Raw genomic sequence first — 19,915 nt, 5'->3', positions numbered from 1 at the left:
CTGTCCATGGGGTTCTCCAGGCGAGAATACTGGAGCGGGTTGCCGTTCCCTTCTCCAGGGAAATTTTCCCGACCCAGGGATTGAACTCGGGTCTCCGGCATTGTGGGCAAGTTCTTCATCGTCTTAACCTGCAGGCAAAACTTCCGCGCTGCTGCAGCTGCTGGAAAGCGCTGGAAGAATAAAGCGCTTCGGAACCTCCGTGTCCCACCGGAGTTCTCCTGTCACCTCCCGCCCAGTGGGACGCAGCTTTCGGGGACCGACAGTCCGATACCTCCAGCTGCGGGGGCGCCTCCATCGCGTTCCTAATGCCAAGGAAAAGTGCGAGAGGAACGAGGATAAACCTGGTTGTAAAAACGCACGCCACTTTTGCTAAAGAGCTCCACAGAGCAAAGCGGGTGGCTGCGGAATGGCAGGAACGACTGGGACCCGAACTTAGTCCGGGAAAAGAGGAAAGGGCCGGCGCCCAGACTGCATCCGGTGCCAGCCCGCCGCGGGGGAGGCGGGGCGCGCGAGGCGGGGCGCGGGGCGGGGAGCGCAGTGGGGCTGGCTCTCCGGCAGGCCCAGGCCGAGTTGTGCGGCTGCGACCCATTAGCAGAAACTGCCTGGACCGCCATGGCCGCAGGGAGTGCCCCTGGGTGTGCCCTGGGGGCCCTTGGACTGGTCTGCCTGTTCCTCAAATTGGGTGAGTGGAGGCCTCCTCCGGGAGCCCACAGGGACCGGTAGCGCGAGGTGTCAGTGGCCCCCGGGCTCCGGGCCCGGTGGACGGGCGCGGCCCAAGGCGGCTGCAAGTTCGGGTGGCGAAGGTGGCGGGGGGCACGCGCGCGGGACCTGGTCGTGTCATCCACAAATCACCATAGGGTGGTCAGTAAGAAACTTGCTCCTCAGGCTCTGAGGTCTGGGAAAAAGAAACCAGACTCCGGCTCGTTCTCCTTCCCTGCGCTCTTCCCTCCCTTTGGGAGTCCTTCTTAACTCCCACGATCCCCGAACCCCGCTTGTCTTCCACCCCGTGTTTTTCTGGAAGGGGTGCCTTTTCTGCGCGACCCCAGTGACTAAGTTACCACTTCCCGAGACGCCATCGTCCAGAACTTGAGCAGATCTTTTTTTTTTTACTGCTTCCGCAGCCCTCGAGCTTGTCCGGGGCGGGCCTCCCCACTGGCAGTGGATCGCGCTGTGTGCGCGCGCGCCGGCTTCTGCGCTGGGATGGGCGCCCCGCGGCCAAAGCCAAGTGCAACCGCGCCTGTCCCGCGGCCGCGCCCTGGGCTGATGGCGGTGGTTCAGAATCGCCTCGCAACAGGAACGAGTGGGCCTCGATTCGGAGTTTCTAAGTAGTGTGGCTGGTGCTGCTTTCCCCTCCCTTCGGAACAGAAAAGGAGGAATGTGTGAGTGTCTAGGACTGTGTTCCTCCTTTTCACACTTCTTCAGTTAAATTGTCACAACAGCCCCATAAGATAGGTATCTTTGTCTCCATTTTTTTACCTCCTCACCCACATCATCAACCTCTTCCCACACAGGCTCGTAGTTAAGTCATAGCCAAACCCCTGGAGCATAGTAACAGCCCCCTTAATTAGTACTGGGAAAATCCCCCTGCTGGCCCTTTAGCACACACATCTGATCAGCCTTTCCTCTCCACTTTGCGTTCAGAGTGTGTTGAGTGCCTGTGGAGGCATGCGTCTATGGAATACAGCCTGGGTGGGGGTCGTCGTGGTGGGTGGGGGTCGACATGTGCTCAAAAGTACCTACAGTGTAAGGCACAGAAGTAAATGTTGTAAGAGGTAAATATAAAGTGCTGCGGGTGTGCAGAGGGAAGAGAGCCACATCTTTGGTGAAATCAAATATCTTTCGTGAAGGAAAAACTTCCTGGAAGGGAGGGTGTGTGAACCTAGCCTCGGAGGACAGGTGGTATCATGCCATGATGTGGGAAAAGGTGCCAGGAGGAGGAGATCAAGAAAGAAAGAGGAGGAGAATGTAGAGGGAAAACTTTGGCAGTAGGGAGCCATCAGTGTCACTGGAGAGTCGGTGTGCCCGTGGGATCTTGAGGCCCCATGGGGGACCCCGAAAGTCCCCTTTGGGAGCTGGGATTCTCTCCTGCAGGCAAAGCAGACCTGTTTCTGGGCCTGACAGGAGCAGACCCATCCACTTAGAATAATCTGGCAGCAGTGAAGAGAAAAGATTGTAGTTGAGAGGGATTGGAGGCAGAGGGGGCCAGGACAGGTACCATCACAGGCGCCAAAGGCTGTGAGGGTTTCATAGGCCAGAGCTGTCAGCACGAGGAAGAAGCACATACCGAGGTTGAACGGATGAGGTAATTCCTTCAGATGTGCAGGTCTCTCCCTGGTCTCAGAAGGCAACTTTGGCCACCACTGCCTGTTGCTATGCTCTTTTCCACTGAAAACAGTCTACCGATCTAGCCACACCTTTTCTAGGAAGACTCTCTAAAAACAGTCCCCTCATGATGGTCTCTCCCACCTAATTCATTTATTTATTCAGAGGTCATTTGGTTCTGCAGACATGAATATTACCTACTCTGAATAGGCTTTGCGCTAAGGAAAACTCTATAGCTCTGCAGATAGTGAGCCCTTTGGGTACCAAGCCGGTCTCAGTGGGGAAAGCTGCCTAACTGACTAACAGTATTGGATCTCAGATCCTGGCCCCGCCCCTCACGGTTAAAACTTCTGTAAGTTACCTCACTTCTCTGTGACTCTGTATCTTTGCCTTTGAAGAGAGAGCAGCACACACGTGAGAGAAAGGATACTAACATCTGCTTCATAGAATGATGGTGAGCATCAGTAATTCAACACATACTTACTGTCAGCTCTATGTCGGCACAGGGAAGCTTACAATTATTAGAGTGGGGGAGAGACAGTGAAGAAAGAAAGCAGTAAGTGTGCAGTTGTTGGGTGGTTGTGAACATTTACTAATACAGAGGTTAGCAGTGCAGAGCAAGGGAAATGGAAGTGGTTAATAGTTCTTACTAATTTTCTTAAATTTTGGAAAACTTAAAATCTTTAGAGTAGTTGTGAAAACAGTACAGTGAACACTTGCATGCCTTTCTCCTTGAATCACCAGTTATTAACATTTTATCACATTTGGTTTACTTCTCTCTCTTTATAGAGACAAACACCCACACCTACCCAGTTACTTTTTCTTGTTGTTTTTTTGCTAAACCGTTTGAGAAATGCAGCTCTTACAACACCTTAACCCTAAATATTTCAACATAGGTCTTGTAAGAATAATATGTCTCCAGGAAGCCCTGGCACCATTTTCAGAGTCAGGAAGTATAGCATGGATAAAAGACTGTTTTCAGATGGGGTCCAGAAGCCAGTCCTGGATCATACAAGTTTGGTACTCACGCCTGTTTGTGCTGTGCTATACTTAGTCACCCAGTCCTGTCCGACTCTGCGACCCCATGGACTGTAGCCCGGCAGGCTCCTCTGTCCATGGCGACTCAACAGGCAAGAATACTGGAGTGGGTTGCCATGCCCTCCTCCAGGGGATCTTCCGAACCTAGGAATCGAACAAGGGTCTCCTACATTGCAGGCAGATTCTCTATCAGCTGAGCTACCAAGGAAGCACCATGCTTTTTTAGTCCCCTCGAATCTAAAAATCTAAACTGTTGCCAACATTTTTCTTTTTTTAAACTTTATGACATTGGTCTTTTTGAAGGGTCTGGACCAGTTGTTTTATATAAATGTTCCTCAGTGTTGGAGTGCATGCTTAAATTCTGATGTGGACTTTGCTGAGCACAGGTGTCCATCTCATCAGGGTGCAGATGCAGTCCATTTGCTGATTATCGGAGATGTTGATATTGATTGATTGGTTAAGGTGAGGTCCATCAGATTTCTCTATTGTAGAGGTGAGTAAATATAGGAGATAGGTGGGCTCAGTTCCTAACCACTTCAATAAAGCAAATATCGCAATAAAGCAAGTCATATGAGTTTTTATTTCCTAGTGCATTTAAAAATGACATTTACATTATACTGTAGTCTAAGTGTGCCATAGCATTGTGCCTAAGAAAATGTACATACCTTAATAAAAAAAATATTTTATTGCTAAAAAATGCTGACTACTGCCTGACAATGCAGAGTTGCCACAAAACTTCAGTTTGTGTAAAAAGCACAGTATCTACAAAGTGCAATAAAATGCAGCATAATAAAATGAGGTATGTCTGTAATATGTGATTCACTAAGTAACACTTTGAGATTGTGTGAATATCCCGCCCTCCAACAATCTTTCACCCAGTGGTTTAGCACTCAGTGACAATTCTTCCCCGAGTCCATTATCCCTAAATTGTTGCAGATGGCAATTTTCTATCCCTATTTGTCTATATACTTTATTGACAGTCTTCAGTAACAAAGAGCTTTGGGACCTCCTTTTCTATTTTATTTTTTAGTACTAGTAAGGACTCATTGGTATCATTTAAGATAGCTGCTGCTAAGTCGCTCCAGTCGTGTCCGACTCTGTGTAACCCCATAGACGGAAGCCCACCAGGTTCCCCCATCCCTGGGATTCTCCAGGCAAGAACACTGGAGTGGGTTGCCATTTCTTTCTCCAATGCATGAAAGTGAAAAGTGAAAGGGAAGTCGCTCAGTCGTATCCGACTCTTATCGACCCCATGGACTGCAGCCCACCAGGCTCCTCTGTCCATGGGATTTTCCAGGCCAGAGTCCTGGAGTGGGGTGCCATTGCCTTCTGCTATTTAAGATTCTGCTATTATGACAGCATTCCTGTCATCCATTCTAATGCTTGGTGATTCTGAATTTGGTCACTGGGAACCCCTCCAAGCTTCAGTTGTGAGCACTGCCTTCCTTGCTGGCATAGAAAGATGTTCTGGACTCATTTTTTTACCTTTCCTGCCTCAGCCTTGGACTCATTAGACCCCCTTTTTCTTTTAGTGGGGAATGGTATTTAGAATTTAAGATCTGGGTGCTAGATGTGCTAAGGACTTCCCAGGTGGCTCAGCGGTAAAGAATCCGCCTGCTAATGAGGAGACATAAGAGACACGGGTTTGATCACCGGGTTGGGAAGACCCCCTGGAGAAGGAAATGGCAACCCACTCTAGTATTCTTGCCTGGAAAACCCCATGGAGGAACCTGATGAGCTACAGTCCATAGAGTCGGGAAGAGTAAGACACGACTGAGCGTGACTAAGACTAGGTGTGCTCAAGGCTCCTGAAGTCACAGCTTCTAGGCCCTGTCAGTTCTCAGAGCTAGGAAATAGCTTTCACAAAGTCATGCGTTTATCTTGTTACCGCAGAGTAATCCAAAAATTCAGTTTTTCTGTTTCCTCCCTAAGAATTTCCTCCTAAGAATTCTATTCTTAGTAGCATTAGTATATTTGCCTAATCTACATTAAACCACAAACTAGTCCCATAATTCCTGTGCCAATACTACTCCCAAGCACAAGTTTTACTAAATATAGTTAGAAACTTTTATTCTTCCAAATATTCCACTAAATATGTACAGAACACTGTATTTTCAAGTTACCTGAATTCTTAATTTTTCTTCTGTGTGGTTATGTTATCAAATGGATACATAGTTAAATCAATGTGTTTCTGTCTATTCAATTTTAGGGTTTCCCCCACCTTAATTTAATTTTTAAATATGGAAGCTATTAACATGGTTCAAATAGAAACCAAACACAGCTGGCCTTCCATATTTGCAGGTTCTGCCTCTCTGGATTCAACCAACCACAGATCAAGAATATTCAGGAAAAAAATTCCATAAAATCTCAAAAAGCGAAACTTGAATATGCTGTATTCTGACAGTTATTTAAATAGCATTTATGTTGTATTTGGATGGCATCACCGACTCAGTGGACATGGGTTTGGATGGATTCCGGGAGTTGGTGATGGACAGGGAGGCCCGATGAGCTGTGGTTCACGGGGTTGCAAAGAGTCAGACACGACTGGGCAGCTGAACTGAACTATGTTGTATTTGCAATTATGTAAGCAGCATTTACATTGTATTAGATAGTACAAGTAATCTAGAGATGATTTAAAGTATATGAGAAGATGTGCATAGGTTACTATGCCGTTCTTATGTAAGGGACTTTAGCATCCTCAGAGTTTGGTATCCACTGGGATCCTGGAACCAATACCCTGTGGACACTGAGGGATGACCATTTAAAAAATGCTCAGAAATTCCATTCCATCCCTATCTCTCCCGCAACAAGGTATCATTTGTTTGTTTTTGTCTTTCCTGTTTCTTTTTGTAGATACAAACAGATACATATGTTTGTTTCTAACTCCCTCTTTCAAACAATAGGTAACATGCTCAATGTACCCTCTTATAGGTTGCTTTTGTCACTTAACCACGTCTAGAAAATCATTCCATATCAGTTCATAGAAATCATCCTCATTTTTTTTTTTTTTTTTTTTTTTTTACAGCTGCATAGTGCTCTGTGGGATGGAGGTATATTTCATTCAGTCACTCTCTGGTAGTTAGTATTTTATACAGTGTAGTCAGGGGAGGTCTCTTTAAAAGGGAAAACAGTTGAGTGTAGACTTAAAAGGAAGTGATGGAGCAGGCGAGGTGACTGGGAGAGTAGGATTCCAGACAGAGAGGATGGCAGCAAAAACCCTGAAATAGGTTTCAAACATTTAAGGAACTTTGAGGAGACCACCGTGCTGGAGAGTAAATAGGAAATGAAATTGTACAAGTAGTCAGGGCTGGATTCTAGAGATAAATTTTTGTGGGCCCTTAAAGACTAACTTGTTAAATTCCCAGTGAAGTAGAAAGTCTCAGAGTTTTGAACAGGAGTGAAATTGTGATGAATTATTCTAGATGCTGGGTAGAGAATAGTCCTTGCTAATGAAAAAGGAGAAGCAGGGAGACCAGCTAGGAAGCTGTGGGAACAATGACTAGCTGGGGATGGGTAAGAAATGACGGAGTCGGGTGAGGAATAGGAACTATCGGGGTGTTTTGAAGGCTGGGCTGGCAGGATTCAGCAGTGGAGTGCATCAGTAGGGTTACATGTGGACAGGACCTAGGTAGTGCTGGGCAAGTAGCAAGCTCAAAAATAGGAACTGTTGTTCAGTTCAGTCGCTCAGTTGTGTCCAGCTCTTTTTGACCCCATGAATCGAGCATGCCAGGCCTCCCTATCCATCACCAACTCCTGGAGTCTACCCAAACCCATGTCCATCGAGTCAGCGATGCCATCCAGCCATCTCATCCTCTGTCGGCCCCTTCTCCTCCTGTCCACAATCCTTCCCAGCATTAGGGTCTTTTCCAATGAGTCAGCTCTTTGCATGAGGTGGCCAAAGTATTGGAGTTTTCAGCTTCAACATCAGTCCTTCCAGTGAACACCCAGGACTGATCTCCTTTAGGATGGACTGGTTGGATCTTCTTGCAGTCCAAGGGACTCTCAAGAGTCTTCTCCAACACCACAGTTCAAAAGCATCAATTCTTTGGTACTCAGCTTTCTTTATAGTCCAACTCTCACATCCATACATGACCACTGGAAAAACCATAGCCTTGACTAGACGGACCTTTGTTGGCAAAGTAATGTCTCTGCTTTTAAATATGCTATCCAGGTTGGTCATAACTTTCCTTCCAAGGAGTAAGCGCCATTTAATTTCATGGCTGCAATCACCATCTGCAGTGATTTTGGAGCCCCAAAATAAAGTCAGCCACTGTTCCACTGTTTCCCCATCTATTTCCCATGAAGTAATGAGACCAGATGCCATGATCTTCGTGTTCTGAATGTTGAGTTTTAAGCCAACTTATTTACTCTCCTCTTTCATTTTCATCAAGAGGCTTTTAGTTGCTCTTCACTTTCTGCCATAAGGGTAGTGTCATCTGCATATCTGAGGTTATTGACATTTCTCCCAACAATCTTGATTCCAGCTTGTGCTTCTTCCAGCCCAGCATTTCTCATGATATACTCTGCATATAAGTTAAATAAGCAGGGTGACAATATACAGCCTTGACGTACTCCTTTTCCTATTTGGAACCAGTCTGTTGTTCCATGTCCAGTTCTAACTGTTGCTTCCTGACCTGCATACAGGTTTCTCAAGAGGCAGGTCAGGTGGTCTGGGATTCCCATCTCTTTCAGAATTTTCCACAGTTTATTGTGATCCACACAGTCAAAGGCTTTGGCGTAATCAATAAAGCAGAAATAGATGTTTTTCTGGAACTCTCTTGCTTTTTCGATGATCCAGCGGATGTTGGCAATTTGATCTCTGGTTCCTCTGCCTTTTCTAAATCCAGCTTGAACATCTGGAAGTTCACGGTTCACATATTGCTGAAGCCTGGCTTGGAGAATTTTGAGCATTACTTTACTAGCGTGTGGGATGAGTGCAATTGTGCAGTAGTTTGAGCATTCTTTGGCATCGCCTTTCTTTGGGATTGGGATGAAAAGACCTTTTCCAGTCCTGTGGCCACTGCTGAGTTTTCCAAATTTGCTGGCGTATTGAATGCAGCACTTTCACAGTATCATCTTTCAGGCTTTGAAATAGCTCAACTGGAATCCCATCACCTCCACTAGCTTTGTTCGTAGTGATGCTTTCTAAGGCCCACTTGACTTCACATTCCAGGATGTCTAGCTCTAGGTGAGTGATCACACTATCATGATTCTCTTGGTCGTGAAGATCTTTTTTGTACAGTTCTTCTGTGTATTCTTGCCACCTCTTCTTAATATCTTCTGCTTCTGTTAGGTCCAGACCATTTCTGTCCTTTATCGAGCCCATTTTTGCATGAAATGTTTGTTCCCTTGGTGTCTCTAATTTTCTTGAAGAGATCTCTGGTCTTTCCCATTCTGTTGTTTTCCTCTATTTCTTTGCATTGATTGCTGAGGAAGGCTTTCTTATCTCTCCTTGCTATTCTTTGGAACTCTGCATTCAGATGGGAATATCTTTCCTTTTCTCCTTTGCTTTTCACTTCTGTTCTTTTCACAGCTATTTATAAGGCCTCCCCAGACAGTGATTTTGTTAGTTTGCTCTTATTAGTGGAGCTTGCCTTATTCTGCTCTTGTTGACCTAATCTCTCCAACTAGATTTTAGATCTTTGTACACAGGAACCAAATCAGATAATACTTAATAAAATGCCTCTTTCATTGATTTATTTTAATATTTTTAACAGTACAGATTGTTGAATCTGAACATTAGATGGTAAAGTATTGGTCAAACATTTCTCCATTTTAAATTCTTATGTTATCTCACACTGTTGTGTGTGTGTGTGCTAAGTCGCTTCAGTCGTGTCCAACTCTTTGCGACCCTATGGATTGTAGCCCACCAGGCTCCTCTGTCCATGGGATTTTTCAGATAAGAGTACTAGAGTGGGTTGCCATGACTTTCCCCAGGGGATCTTCCTGACCCAGGGATTGAACCTGTGGCTCCTTTGGCTCCTACATTAGCAGGTGAATTCTTTTACTGCTGAGCCACCCGGGAAGGGGAAGTTCATTGTTATGTGAAACTTATTCATACACTTTGTTTGACTTAAGGTTTGGAGAGTCTATGTGTTTTTATTTAGGAAAGATAATCCAAGTCAAAATAATGTTGTGTATTCCTATTAAAAAAACCAACTAGATCCAGTATTATAATGGGGTGGATATAAGAGTTGCCATGAATTAAGCACATGCTCTGTGTCAAGTGTTGTGCTTAGAGTTTTAAGTTTTTGTTTTCATTTAATTGTTGTAGTAGTTTTATAAGATAGAGACTGTTAAAGAGGAGAGAAATAGTTGAGGTATGTTGAGTGCCATGTCAAAGTTCACACAGCAGAGAAGTAATAGAACCTGCTGGCACTTAGTCCATGACTCAAAGTCCATGTGTTCCCAGCCCAAAAGAGATTACCAACTTTTCCCCCCTGCACCATGTGACTTGTGGGATCTTTCCCTAACCAGGGACTGAGTCTGGGTCAAGGTAGTGAAAGCCCAGAATCCTAACTGCTAGGCCACTGGGAAGTCCAGATAAGCAACTTTTTGATGATTGGTATAACCATAGTTGATCTCTTATAACATGTATATATTGTCCAATGTAATGTTGTCAAAGCAGGTAAAATGATATAAAACAGCAAATTACCAGTCACATAGATTGTAGTCAATATTGTAGTCTACAACGCAGGGGTGGAGGAACTTTCTTTGGGCCATGGAATTAAGAATGGGGGTTTATTTATGTATTCATTTATTAATATTTTACCATAATTATACTGTTTTATACATTCACACTTTACTCCTAGATGCTTTGGCATAAACCCAATAATATAATATTTATAAATTAACAATATTTTATTAATATTGAAATTAACAATAATTTCATAATATCACTTAACTTCTCCTCTTATTCAGATTCCTTCAATTGTCACAAGAATGTCTTTTAAAATACCAAGATCTAATCAAATATCACATTTTTTTTCCTTTGCTGCTGTTTTATCTTTGACAAGTATCTTTCAGGAATTTTGAAAACGACTTACAACTACTTTTAAAGAACTGGATCTGGGAATTTGTTTTGTTGCCCTCTTTTTACTATAATTTTTAAAAATTGAATTGTTTAATTGTATACTTTATTACTGTTATTTGTTTTTTCCCTTTTTAAATTGACATAATATTGCATTATTTCAGGTGTAAACATAGTGGGTCAATATTTTTATACATTACAAAATGATCACAATAATCTAGTTATCACCTGTCACCATAGAAAGTCATTACAATATTATTGGCTATATTCCCTATGCTGTGTATTATATCTCCATAACTTACTTATTTTATAACTGGTAGTTTGTACTTCTTCATCTCCCTCACCTATCTCACTCCTCCCTCTACCCACCTTCCTTCTGGTGACTACTAGTTTGTTCTCTGTATCTATGAGTCAGTTTCTCTTTTGAATGTTTGTTTGTTCTTAGATTTAACATATAAGTAAAATCATATGGTATTGGTCTTTCCCTGTTTCACTAACTTTACTTAGCACAATACCTGCTATATCTATCCATGTTGTTCTAAAAGCCAAGATTTCATTTTTTAAGGGCGAGTAATATTCCATTGTTTATAAATACCACATCTTCTTTATCCATTCATCTATCTACAGACACATAGGTTGCTTCCACATCTTGGCTATTGTAAATAATGTTGCAATGAATATTGGTGTGCATGTTTTTTATAATAAGTGCTTTTTTCTTCTTTGGGTAAATTTACAGAAGTGAAATTGTTGAGTTGTATGGCAGTTTCTATTAATTTTTTGAGGAACTGCCATACTGTTTTCCATAGTGGTTGTACCAATTTACCTTCCCACCAACAGTGCAAGAGTTTTCTTTTCACGTCATTCTTGCAACTCTTGTTATCTGTTGCCCTTTTGCTGATAGCCATTCTGACAGGTGTGAGGTGGCATCTCATTGTGATTTTGATTTGTGTTTCCCTGATTATTAGTGATGCTGAGCATCTTCTCATAGGCCTGTTGCCCATCTCTGCCTTCTCTAGACAACGTGTGTTCAGGTCCCCTGCCTATTTTCCAATCAAGTTTTTGTTGTTAATTCCTTCTAGTGTAGTTTTAAAATTTCAGTTATTGTATTCTTCAGCTTTGTTTGAATCTTTCTATTTTCTAACTCTTTGGTGAACTTCTCACACTGTTTATTCTTCTCTTGAGTTCATTGAATTACCCTAAAGTCTTTATCAGATAAATGGATTGTTTCTTTCCACTCAGTTCTTCTTTTGGGGTTTGTCTTTTTCCTTTGTTTGTTTTATATTTCTGTCTCCTCATTTTGCCTAATTCTCTGGGTTTTTTCTATGGAGCGAGTGGGCCGGTTATGGCTCCTGGTCTTGGAGAAGCGGCCTTGTGTAGGAGACGTCCTGTCTTCTTGGTTTTCCATCTCTTTCCCTTGTGCTTGTTGGTCTTAATGCTTCTCGTGCCTGTGTTGGTGAGCTCTTGGCCCATCAGCACTCTCTCCCTTTTGGTAACTAGAACTATATGTTCCAGGGCTGCCCCCATGTGGGCTGCATGCACCCTTCTGTTGCGGCACAGTCAGACACTGTGGGCAGCCGGCTCCACTGACCCCCCTGACTCCACTGGCTGCCAGGCCCTACCTGGTGTGGAAGCTGCTGGCCTGCTGCAGGGTGAGTCTGGGTCCCAGCATGACTTACACTCGTGTTTTTTAATTAATACAAGCTTTGAGGGTAGGCATTGCTTTCTCTCTTTAAAAGCAGAATGTTTGCCTGCATGCATCAGCCCTTGTTTGCCCAAGTTTTCTGTCTTTTGATTTCTTCTCATGTTTTCTCTCGAGTACAGAAGGCTTTTTGAAGTTTTTACTGAAGGGCACAGCAGCAGCACCTTAGATTGTGCAGTTACAGATAAAAGCTTCCATCTCAGGACTGAAGGTGAAACCAGGATACAACCTTTTCCATTTGCTCAGACAAGTTTGAATATGAAGTGTGACTAAAATAATGATCCTGTCCCCAGAACAGGGCTGGAAGACATTCAAGCAGTTCCTCTTTGGAGATAGCCTTCGATACCCATCCACCAGCCTCAAAGGAGAATGTCTTGTAGGTACTTTATGGGCATGGGATTCTCTCCTTTGGCCTCTTTGTTTTCTTGTTTTCAATCCCTTTCCCTTGCATTTGTTGGCCTTCTCCTTCTCAATGCTGCTTGTGCCTGTGCTGATGAGCTCTTAGCCCAAGGACTGTGGGGCTCAAAATGAAACCAGTGAAAGTGAGGGCACCTCTTTCCCAGAAATACTGTAAGAAATTCATGTCTGCTGTCTGCCTGCAGTTGGAAACTGTCAGTTCAAAGTTGTGACCTTGATATGTTTTATCAAGCAAGTGTCCATCTCAGGAAACCAAATTATTTTTTTTCTTTTTTAAGACTTTATTTTAAACTGTATTGGTTTTGGCATACACTGACATGAATCCACCACGGGTGTACATGAGCTCCCAAACATGAACCCCCCTCCCACCTCCCATCCCACACCATCCCTCCGGATCATCACCGTGCACCAGCCCCAAGCATCCTGCATCCTGCATCGAACATAGACTGGCAATTCGTTTCTTACATGATAGTATACATGTTTCAATGTCATTCTCCCAAATCATCCCACCCTCTCCCTCTCCCTCAGAGTCCAAAAGTCTGCTCTACACATCTGTGTCTCTTTTGCTGTCTTTCATACAGGGTCATCATTACCATCTTTCTAAATTCCATATATATGTTAGTATACTATATAGTATACTATATATACTATATATACTATATACTATATATACTATATATATGTTAGTATTGGTGTTTTTCTTTCTGGCTTACTTCACTCTGTATAATAGGCTCCAGTTTCATCCATCTCATTAGAACTGATTCAAATGTATTCTTTTTAATGGCTGGGTAATACTCCATTGTGTATATGTACCACATCTTTCTTATCCATTCATCTGCTGATGGACATCTAGGTTGTTTCCATGTCCTGGCTATTATAAACAGTGCTGTGATGAACATTGGGGTACACGTGTCTCTTTCTATTCTGGTTTCCTTGGTGTGTATGCACAGCAGTGGGATTGCTGGGTCATAAGGCAGTTCTATTTGCAATTTTTTAAGGAATCTCCACACTGTTCTCCATAGTGGCTGTACTAGTTTGCATTCCCACCAACAGTGTAAGAGGGTTTCCTTTTCTCCACACCCTCTCCAGCATTTATTGCTTGTAGACTTTTGGATCGCAGCCATTCTGACTGGTGTGAAGTGGTACCTCATTGTGGTTTTGATTTGCATTTCTCTAATAATGAGTGACTTTGAGCATCTTTTCATGTGTTTGCTAGCCATCCGTATGTCTTCTTTGGAGAAATGTCTATTTAGTTCTTTGGCCCATTTTTTATTGGGTCGTTTAATTTTTTGGAATTGAGCTGCATAAGTTGCTTGTATAGTTTTGAGATTAGTTGTTTGTCTGTTGCTTCATTTGCTATTATTTTCTCCCATTCAGAAGGCTGTCTTTTCACCTTGCTTATGGTTTCCTTTGTTGTGCAGAAGCTTTTAATTTTAATTAGATCCCATTTGTTTATTTTTGCTTTTATTTCCAGAATTCTGGGAGTGGATCATAGAGGATCCTGCTGTGATGTATGTCGGAGAGTGTTTTGCCTATGTTCTCCTCTAGGAGTTTCATAGTTTCTGGTCTTATGTTTAGATCTTTAATCCATTTTGAGTTTATTTTTGTGTGTGGTGTTAGAAAGTGATCTAGTTTCATTCTTTTACAAGTGGTTGACCAGTTTTCCCAGCACCACTTGTTAAAGAGATTGTCTTTACTCCATTGTATATTCTTGCCTCCTTTGTCAAAGATAAGGTGTCCATATGTGTGTGGATTTATCTCTGGGCTTTCTATTTGGTTCCATTGATCTGTATTTCTGTCTTTGTGCCAGTACCATACTGTCTTGATGACTGTGGCTTTGTAGTAGAGCCTGAAGTCAGGCAAGTTGATTCCTCCAGTTCCATTCCTTTTTCTCAAGACTGCTTTGGCTATTCGAGGTTTTTTGTATTTCCATACAAATCTTGAAATTATTTGTCCTAGTTCTGTGAAAAATACCGCTGGTAGCTTGATAGGGATTGCATTGAATCTGTAGATTGCTTTGGGTAGTATACTCATTTTTACTATATTGATTCTTCTGATCCATGAACATGGTATATTTCTCCATCTATTAGTGTCCTCTTTGATTTCTTTCATCAGTGTTTTATAGTTTTCTATATATAGGTCTTTAGTTTCTTTAGGTAGATATATTCCTAAGTATTTTATTCTTTCATTGCAATGGTGAATGGAATTGTTTCCTTAATTTCTTTTTCTACTTTCTCATTATTCATGTATAGGAATGCAAGGGATTTCTGTGTATTGATTTTATATCCTGCAACTTTACTATATTCATTGATTAGCTCTAGTAATTTTCTGGTGGCATCTTTAGGGTTTTCTATGTAGAGGATCATGCCATCTGCAAACAGTGAGAGTTTTACTTCTTCTTTTCCAATTTGGATTCCTTTTATTTCTTTTTCTGCTCTGATTGCTGTGGCCAAAACTTCCAGAACTATGTTGGATAGTAGCAGTGAAAGTGGGCACCCTTGTCTTGTTCCTGACTTAAGGGGAAATGCTTTCAATTTTTTATCATTGAGGATAATGTTTGCTGTGGGTTTGTCATATATAGCTTTTATTACGTTCAGATATGTTCCTTTTTTTCCTGCTTTCTGGAGGGTTTTTATCATAAATGGATGTTGAATTTTGTCAAAGGCCTTCTCTGCATCTATTGAGATAATCATATGGCTTTTATTTTTCAATTTGTTAATGTGGTGAATTACATTGATTGATTTGCAGATATTGAAGAAACCTTGCATCCCTGGGATAAAGCCCACTTGGTCATGATGTATGATCTTTTTAATGTGTTGTTGGATTCTGATTGCTAGAATTTTGTTGAGGATTTTTGCATCTATGTTCATCAGTGATATTGGCCTGTAGTTTTCTTTTTTTTGTGGCATCTTTGTCATGTTTTGGTATTAGGGTGATGGTGGCCTCATAGAATGAGTTTGGAAGTTTACCTTCCTCTGCAATTTTCTGGAAGAGTTTGAGTAGGATAGGTGTTAGCTTTTCTCTAAACTTGGTAGAATTCAGCTGTGAAGCCGTCTGGACCTGGGCTTTTGTTTGCTGGAAGATTTCTGATTACAGTTTCAATTTCCTTGCTTGTGATGGGTCTGTTAAGATTTTTTATCTCTCCCTGGTTCAGTTTTGGAAAGTTGTACTTTTCTAAGAATTTGCCCATTTCTTCCACGTTGTCCATTTTATTGGCATATAATTGCTGATAGTAGTCTCTTATGATCCTTTGTATTTCTGTGTTGTCTGTTGTGATCTCTCCATTTTCATTTCTAATTTTATTGATTTGATTTTTCTGCCTTTGTTTCTTGATGAGTCTGGCTAATGGTTTGTCAATTTTATTTATCCTTTCCAAGAATCAGCTTTTGGCTTTGTTGATTTTTGCTATGGTCTCTTTTGTTTCATTTGCATTTATTTCTGCCCTAATTTTTAAGATTTCTTTCCTTCTACTAACTCTGGGGTTCTCCATTTCTTCCTTTTCTAGTTGCTTTAGGTGTAGAGTTAGGTTATTTATTTGACTTTTTTCTTGTTTCTTGAGGTATGCCTGTATTGCTATGAACTTTCCTCTTAGCACTGCTTTTATAGTGTCCCACAGGTTTGGGGTTGATGTGTTTTCATTTTCATTAGTTTCTATGCATATTTTTATTTCTTTTTTTATTTCTTCTGTGATTTGTTGGTTATTCAGAAGCGTGTTGTTCAGCCTCCATATGTTGGAATTTTTAATAGTTTTTCTCCTGTAATTGAGAAAAAGGTGAAATTCATTGTTTTGGGGTGAAATGTCCTATACATATCAATTAGGTCTAACTGGTCTATTGTATCATTTAAAGTTTGCATTTCTTTGTTAAATTTCTGTTTAGTTGATCTGTCCATAGGTGTGAGTGGGGTATTAAAGTCTCCCACTATTATTGTGTTAATCTTAATTTCCCCTTTCATACATGTTAGCATTTGTCTTACATATTGTGGTGCTCCTATGTTGGGTGCATATATATTTATAATTGTTGTATCTTCTTCTTGGATTGATCCTTTGATCATTATGTAGTGTCCTTCTTTGTCTCTTTTCACAGCCTTTGTTTTAAAGTTTATGTTATCGGATATGAGTATTGCCACTCCTGCTTTCTTTTGGTCTCTATTTGCGTGATATATCTTTTTCCAGCCCTTCACTTTCAGTCTGTGTGTCCCTTGTTTTGAGTGGGTTTCTTGTAGGCAGCATATATAGGGGTCTTGTTTTTGTATCCATTCAGCCAGTCTTTGCCTTTTGGTTGGGGCATTCAACCCGTTTACATTTAAGGTAATTATTGATAAGTATGATCCCGTTGCCATTTACTTTATTGTTTTGGGTTCGGGTTTATACACCCTTTTTGTGTTTCCTGTCTAGAGAATATCCTTAGGCATTTGTTGGAGAGCTGGTTTGGTGGTGCTGAATTCTCTCAGCTTTTGCTTGTCTGTAAAGCTTTTGATTTCTCCTTCGTATTTGAATGAGATCCTTGCTGGGTACAGTAATCTGGGTACAGTAATCTGTTCTTTCATCACTTTAAGTATGTCTTGCCATTCCCTCCTGGCCTGAAGAGTTTCTATTGAAAGATCAGCTGTTATCCTTATGGGAATTCCCTTGTGTGTTATTTGTTGTTTTTCCCTTGCTGCTTTTAATATTTGTTCTTTGTGTTTGATCTTTGTTAATTTGATGAATATGTGTCTTGGGGTGTTTTGCCTTGGGTTTATCCTATTTGGAACTCTCTGGGTTTCTTGGACTTGGGTGATTATTTCCTTCCCCATTTTAGGGAAGTTTTCAACTATTATCTCCTCAAGTATTTTCTCATGGTCTTTCTTTTTGTCTTCTTCTTCTGGGACTCCTATAATTCGAATGTTGGAGCGTTTCATATTGTCCTGGAGGTCTCTGAGGTTGTCCTCATTTCTTTTAATTCGTTTTTCTTTTTTCCTCTCTGGTTCATTTATTTCTACCATTCTGTCTTCTATTTCACTAATCCTATCTTTTGCGTCTGTTATTCTACTATTTGTTGCCTCCAGAGTGTTTCTGATCTCATTTATTGCGTTATTCATTATATATTGACTCTTTTTTATTTCTTCTAGGTCCTTGTTAAACCTTTCTTGCATCTTCTCAGTCCTTGTCTCCAGGCTATTTATCTGTGATTCCATTTTTATTTCAAGATTTTGGATCATTTTCACTATCAATATTCAGAATTCTTTCTCAGGTAGATTCCCTATCTCTTCCTCTTTGGTTTGGTTTGGTAGGCATTTCTCCTGTTCCTTTACCTGCTGAGTATTCCTCTGTCTCTTCATCTTGGTTATATTGCTGTGTTTGGGGTGACCTTTCTGTATTCTGGGAATTTGTGGCGTTCTCTTTATTATGGAGTTTCCTCACTGTGGGTGGGGTTCTATCAGTGGCTTGTCAAGGTTTCTTGGTTAGGGAGGCTTGTGTTGGAGTTCTGGTAGGTGGAGCTGGATTTCTTCTCTCTGGAGTGCAATGGAGTGACCAGTAATGGGTTATGAGACGTCAATGGTTTTGGAGTAACTTTGAGCTGCCTGTATATTGAAGCTCAGGGGTGTGTTTCTATGTTGCTGGAGAATTTGTGTGGTATGTCTTGCTCTGGAACTTGTTGGCCCTTGGGTAGTGCTTGGTTTCAGTGTATGTATGGAGGCATTTGATGAGCTCCTATTGATTAATGTTCCCTGGATTCAGGAGTTCTCTGATGTTCTCAGGATTTGGACTTAAGCCTCCTGCTTCTGGTTTTCAGTTTTATTTTTACAGTAGCCTCAAGACTTCTCCATCTATACAACACCGATGATAAAACATCTAGGTTAAAGATGAAAAGTTTCTCCACATTGAGGGACACCCAGAGAGGTTCACCATCTTTAGTCTGATCCACCACACCACTTAAAAGTTCCATAGTCTTTGGATTAGGTTGGCTTTCTCCAAAAATGTTCAAATATCGGGTGACGAAGTCATTGGGAGACATGAAAAATTCACCAGTTTTTTCAGTGCTTGCATACTTCAAAAATATTGTTTTAAGTTCAGCTGGATCTGCTCTCTTGGTTAAAGCCACACTGGGAAGCTCAAGCCATGTAAGACCACGATCTCGTAGACACCTTACTCCTCATGTCCCCTGCTCCAGTAAAGGTCAGAAACTCAGAAACCAAATTATTTTGATAGGCTTGTTCTGAGGAAATGAACCCATTTTGGTTACTAGTGACCTTCATTAAAAAAAAAAATTTATTTATTTGGCCATGTCAGGCCTTAGTTGTGGCATGCGAGATCTTTGTCCTTTGGTGTGGCCTGTGGGATCTTTAGTTGAGGCATGTAAACTCTTAATTGCAGCACTTGGGATCTAGTTCCCTGACCAGGGATTGAACCCAAGCCCCCTGCATTGGGAGCACAGAGTCTTAGCCACTGGCCCACCAGGGAATAACCCCCAAGTGACCTTCATTTTCCCTAATGTTCCCTGAATGTCTGTCAAGATCAGTGTCTGAATTTCCATCAGGCTATCTGGTCTGTAGTTTCTGAATGTTTCTCCCATGTAACAGTTAAAAAGTAGGAAAAAAAAAAAGTTTAATGTGCACATTCAGATTATAATAAGAAATCCATATTAATAAGAAACTAATAAGTCTGTCATCATAAATTTGTTGTAATAGAGTTTCTCAAGTATGAGTTGAGTACTTGGAAAAAATAATAGGGATTATAAAGAAATTTTTAATGAAATAACCAATAGTGTATTGAAATACCTTTAATCAAACTTTGGTGAATAGATTTAAAAAGACTTTCAGAATCTTAAATGGCTCTAGTAAGAACCTTATTCTCCAAAGCATGCTGTAGGTACTATCCAAGACAAGAACAATCAAAGGCAGATGTGATTTTTGAGCATGATATGATATGGGTATATTGAAAGAGCAGGCCAGAGTAATGCTGTTAAATAGAAACATAATATGAAACAGGTAAAATTAATCTTAGTATATTTTATTTAACCTTACATACCCACAATATTTTCATTTCAACATGTAGTTGATATAAAAAATATTAATGAGAGATTTTACATTTCCCTTTTCGTACTTAATCTTCAAAGTGTGGTATGTGTCTTATGCTCACAATACATCTCAATTTGGACTAACCACATGTCATGGGCTTATGAGCCACGTGTTGCTAGTGGCTGTTGAAATGGACTGCACAGATTGAGAGGGAAACATCCTGGGGAGAGAAGCATTCTCAAGTGCAAGAATAAGGAATAAAAAGAAGAATATTTTTAGCATGACAGGAGACAGGAAAGCTCAGAAGGAAGTTGGTTTAAAGAACAAACATCTTAATTCTGGTTGAACTCATCTACGAGAAGAGAAATAGCTTGACAGCTGAGAGCACATGTGAGGCGAGTTCTGTGGAG

The 19,915-nt window shown here is 41.4% G+C and overlaps 1 protein-coding gene across 10 annotated transcripts in view; it reads left to right on the top strand.

Moving 5' to 3' along the window:
* Nucleotides 1-590: 590 nt before the first annotated feature.
* Nucleotides 591-19,915, top strand: part of CD58 (CD58 molecule) — a 69,258-nt gene continuing 49,933 nt past the window's right edge. For 8 of the 10 annotated variants that reach the window (XR_009597210.1, XR_009597200.1, XM_060401658.1 and 5 more), the window contains exon 1: nt 591-682. Coding sequence is in view for 8 of the 10 variants with exons in the window: in XM_060401658.1 (XP_060257641.1) it covers nt 613-682 (70 nt within the window). In the remaining 2 variants the exon portion in view is untranslated. Of the gene's footprint in view, nt 12,040-12,211; nt 12,301-12,382; nt 12,466-19,915 lie in introns of all 10 variants that reach the window. The other 2 variants (XM_042253073.2, XM_060401654.1) reach the window with 2 other exon arrangements.

The sequence above is a fragment of the Ovis aries genome, chromosome 1, assembly GCF_016772045.2.
Source record: "Ovis aries strain OAR_USU_Benz2616 breed Rambouillet chromosome 1, ARS-UI_Ramb_v3.0, whole genome shotgun sequence".
Lineage (NCBI taxonomy): Eukaryota > Metazoa > Chordata > Mammalia > Artiodactyla > Bovidae > Ovis > Ovis aries.
This window is presented reverse-complemented; position numbering and strand designations above follow the sequence as displayed.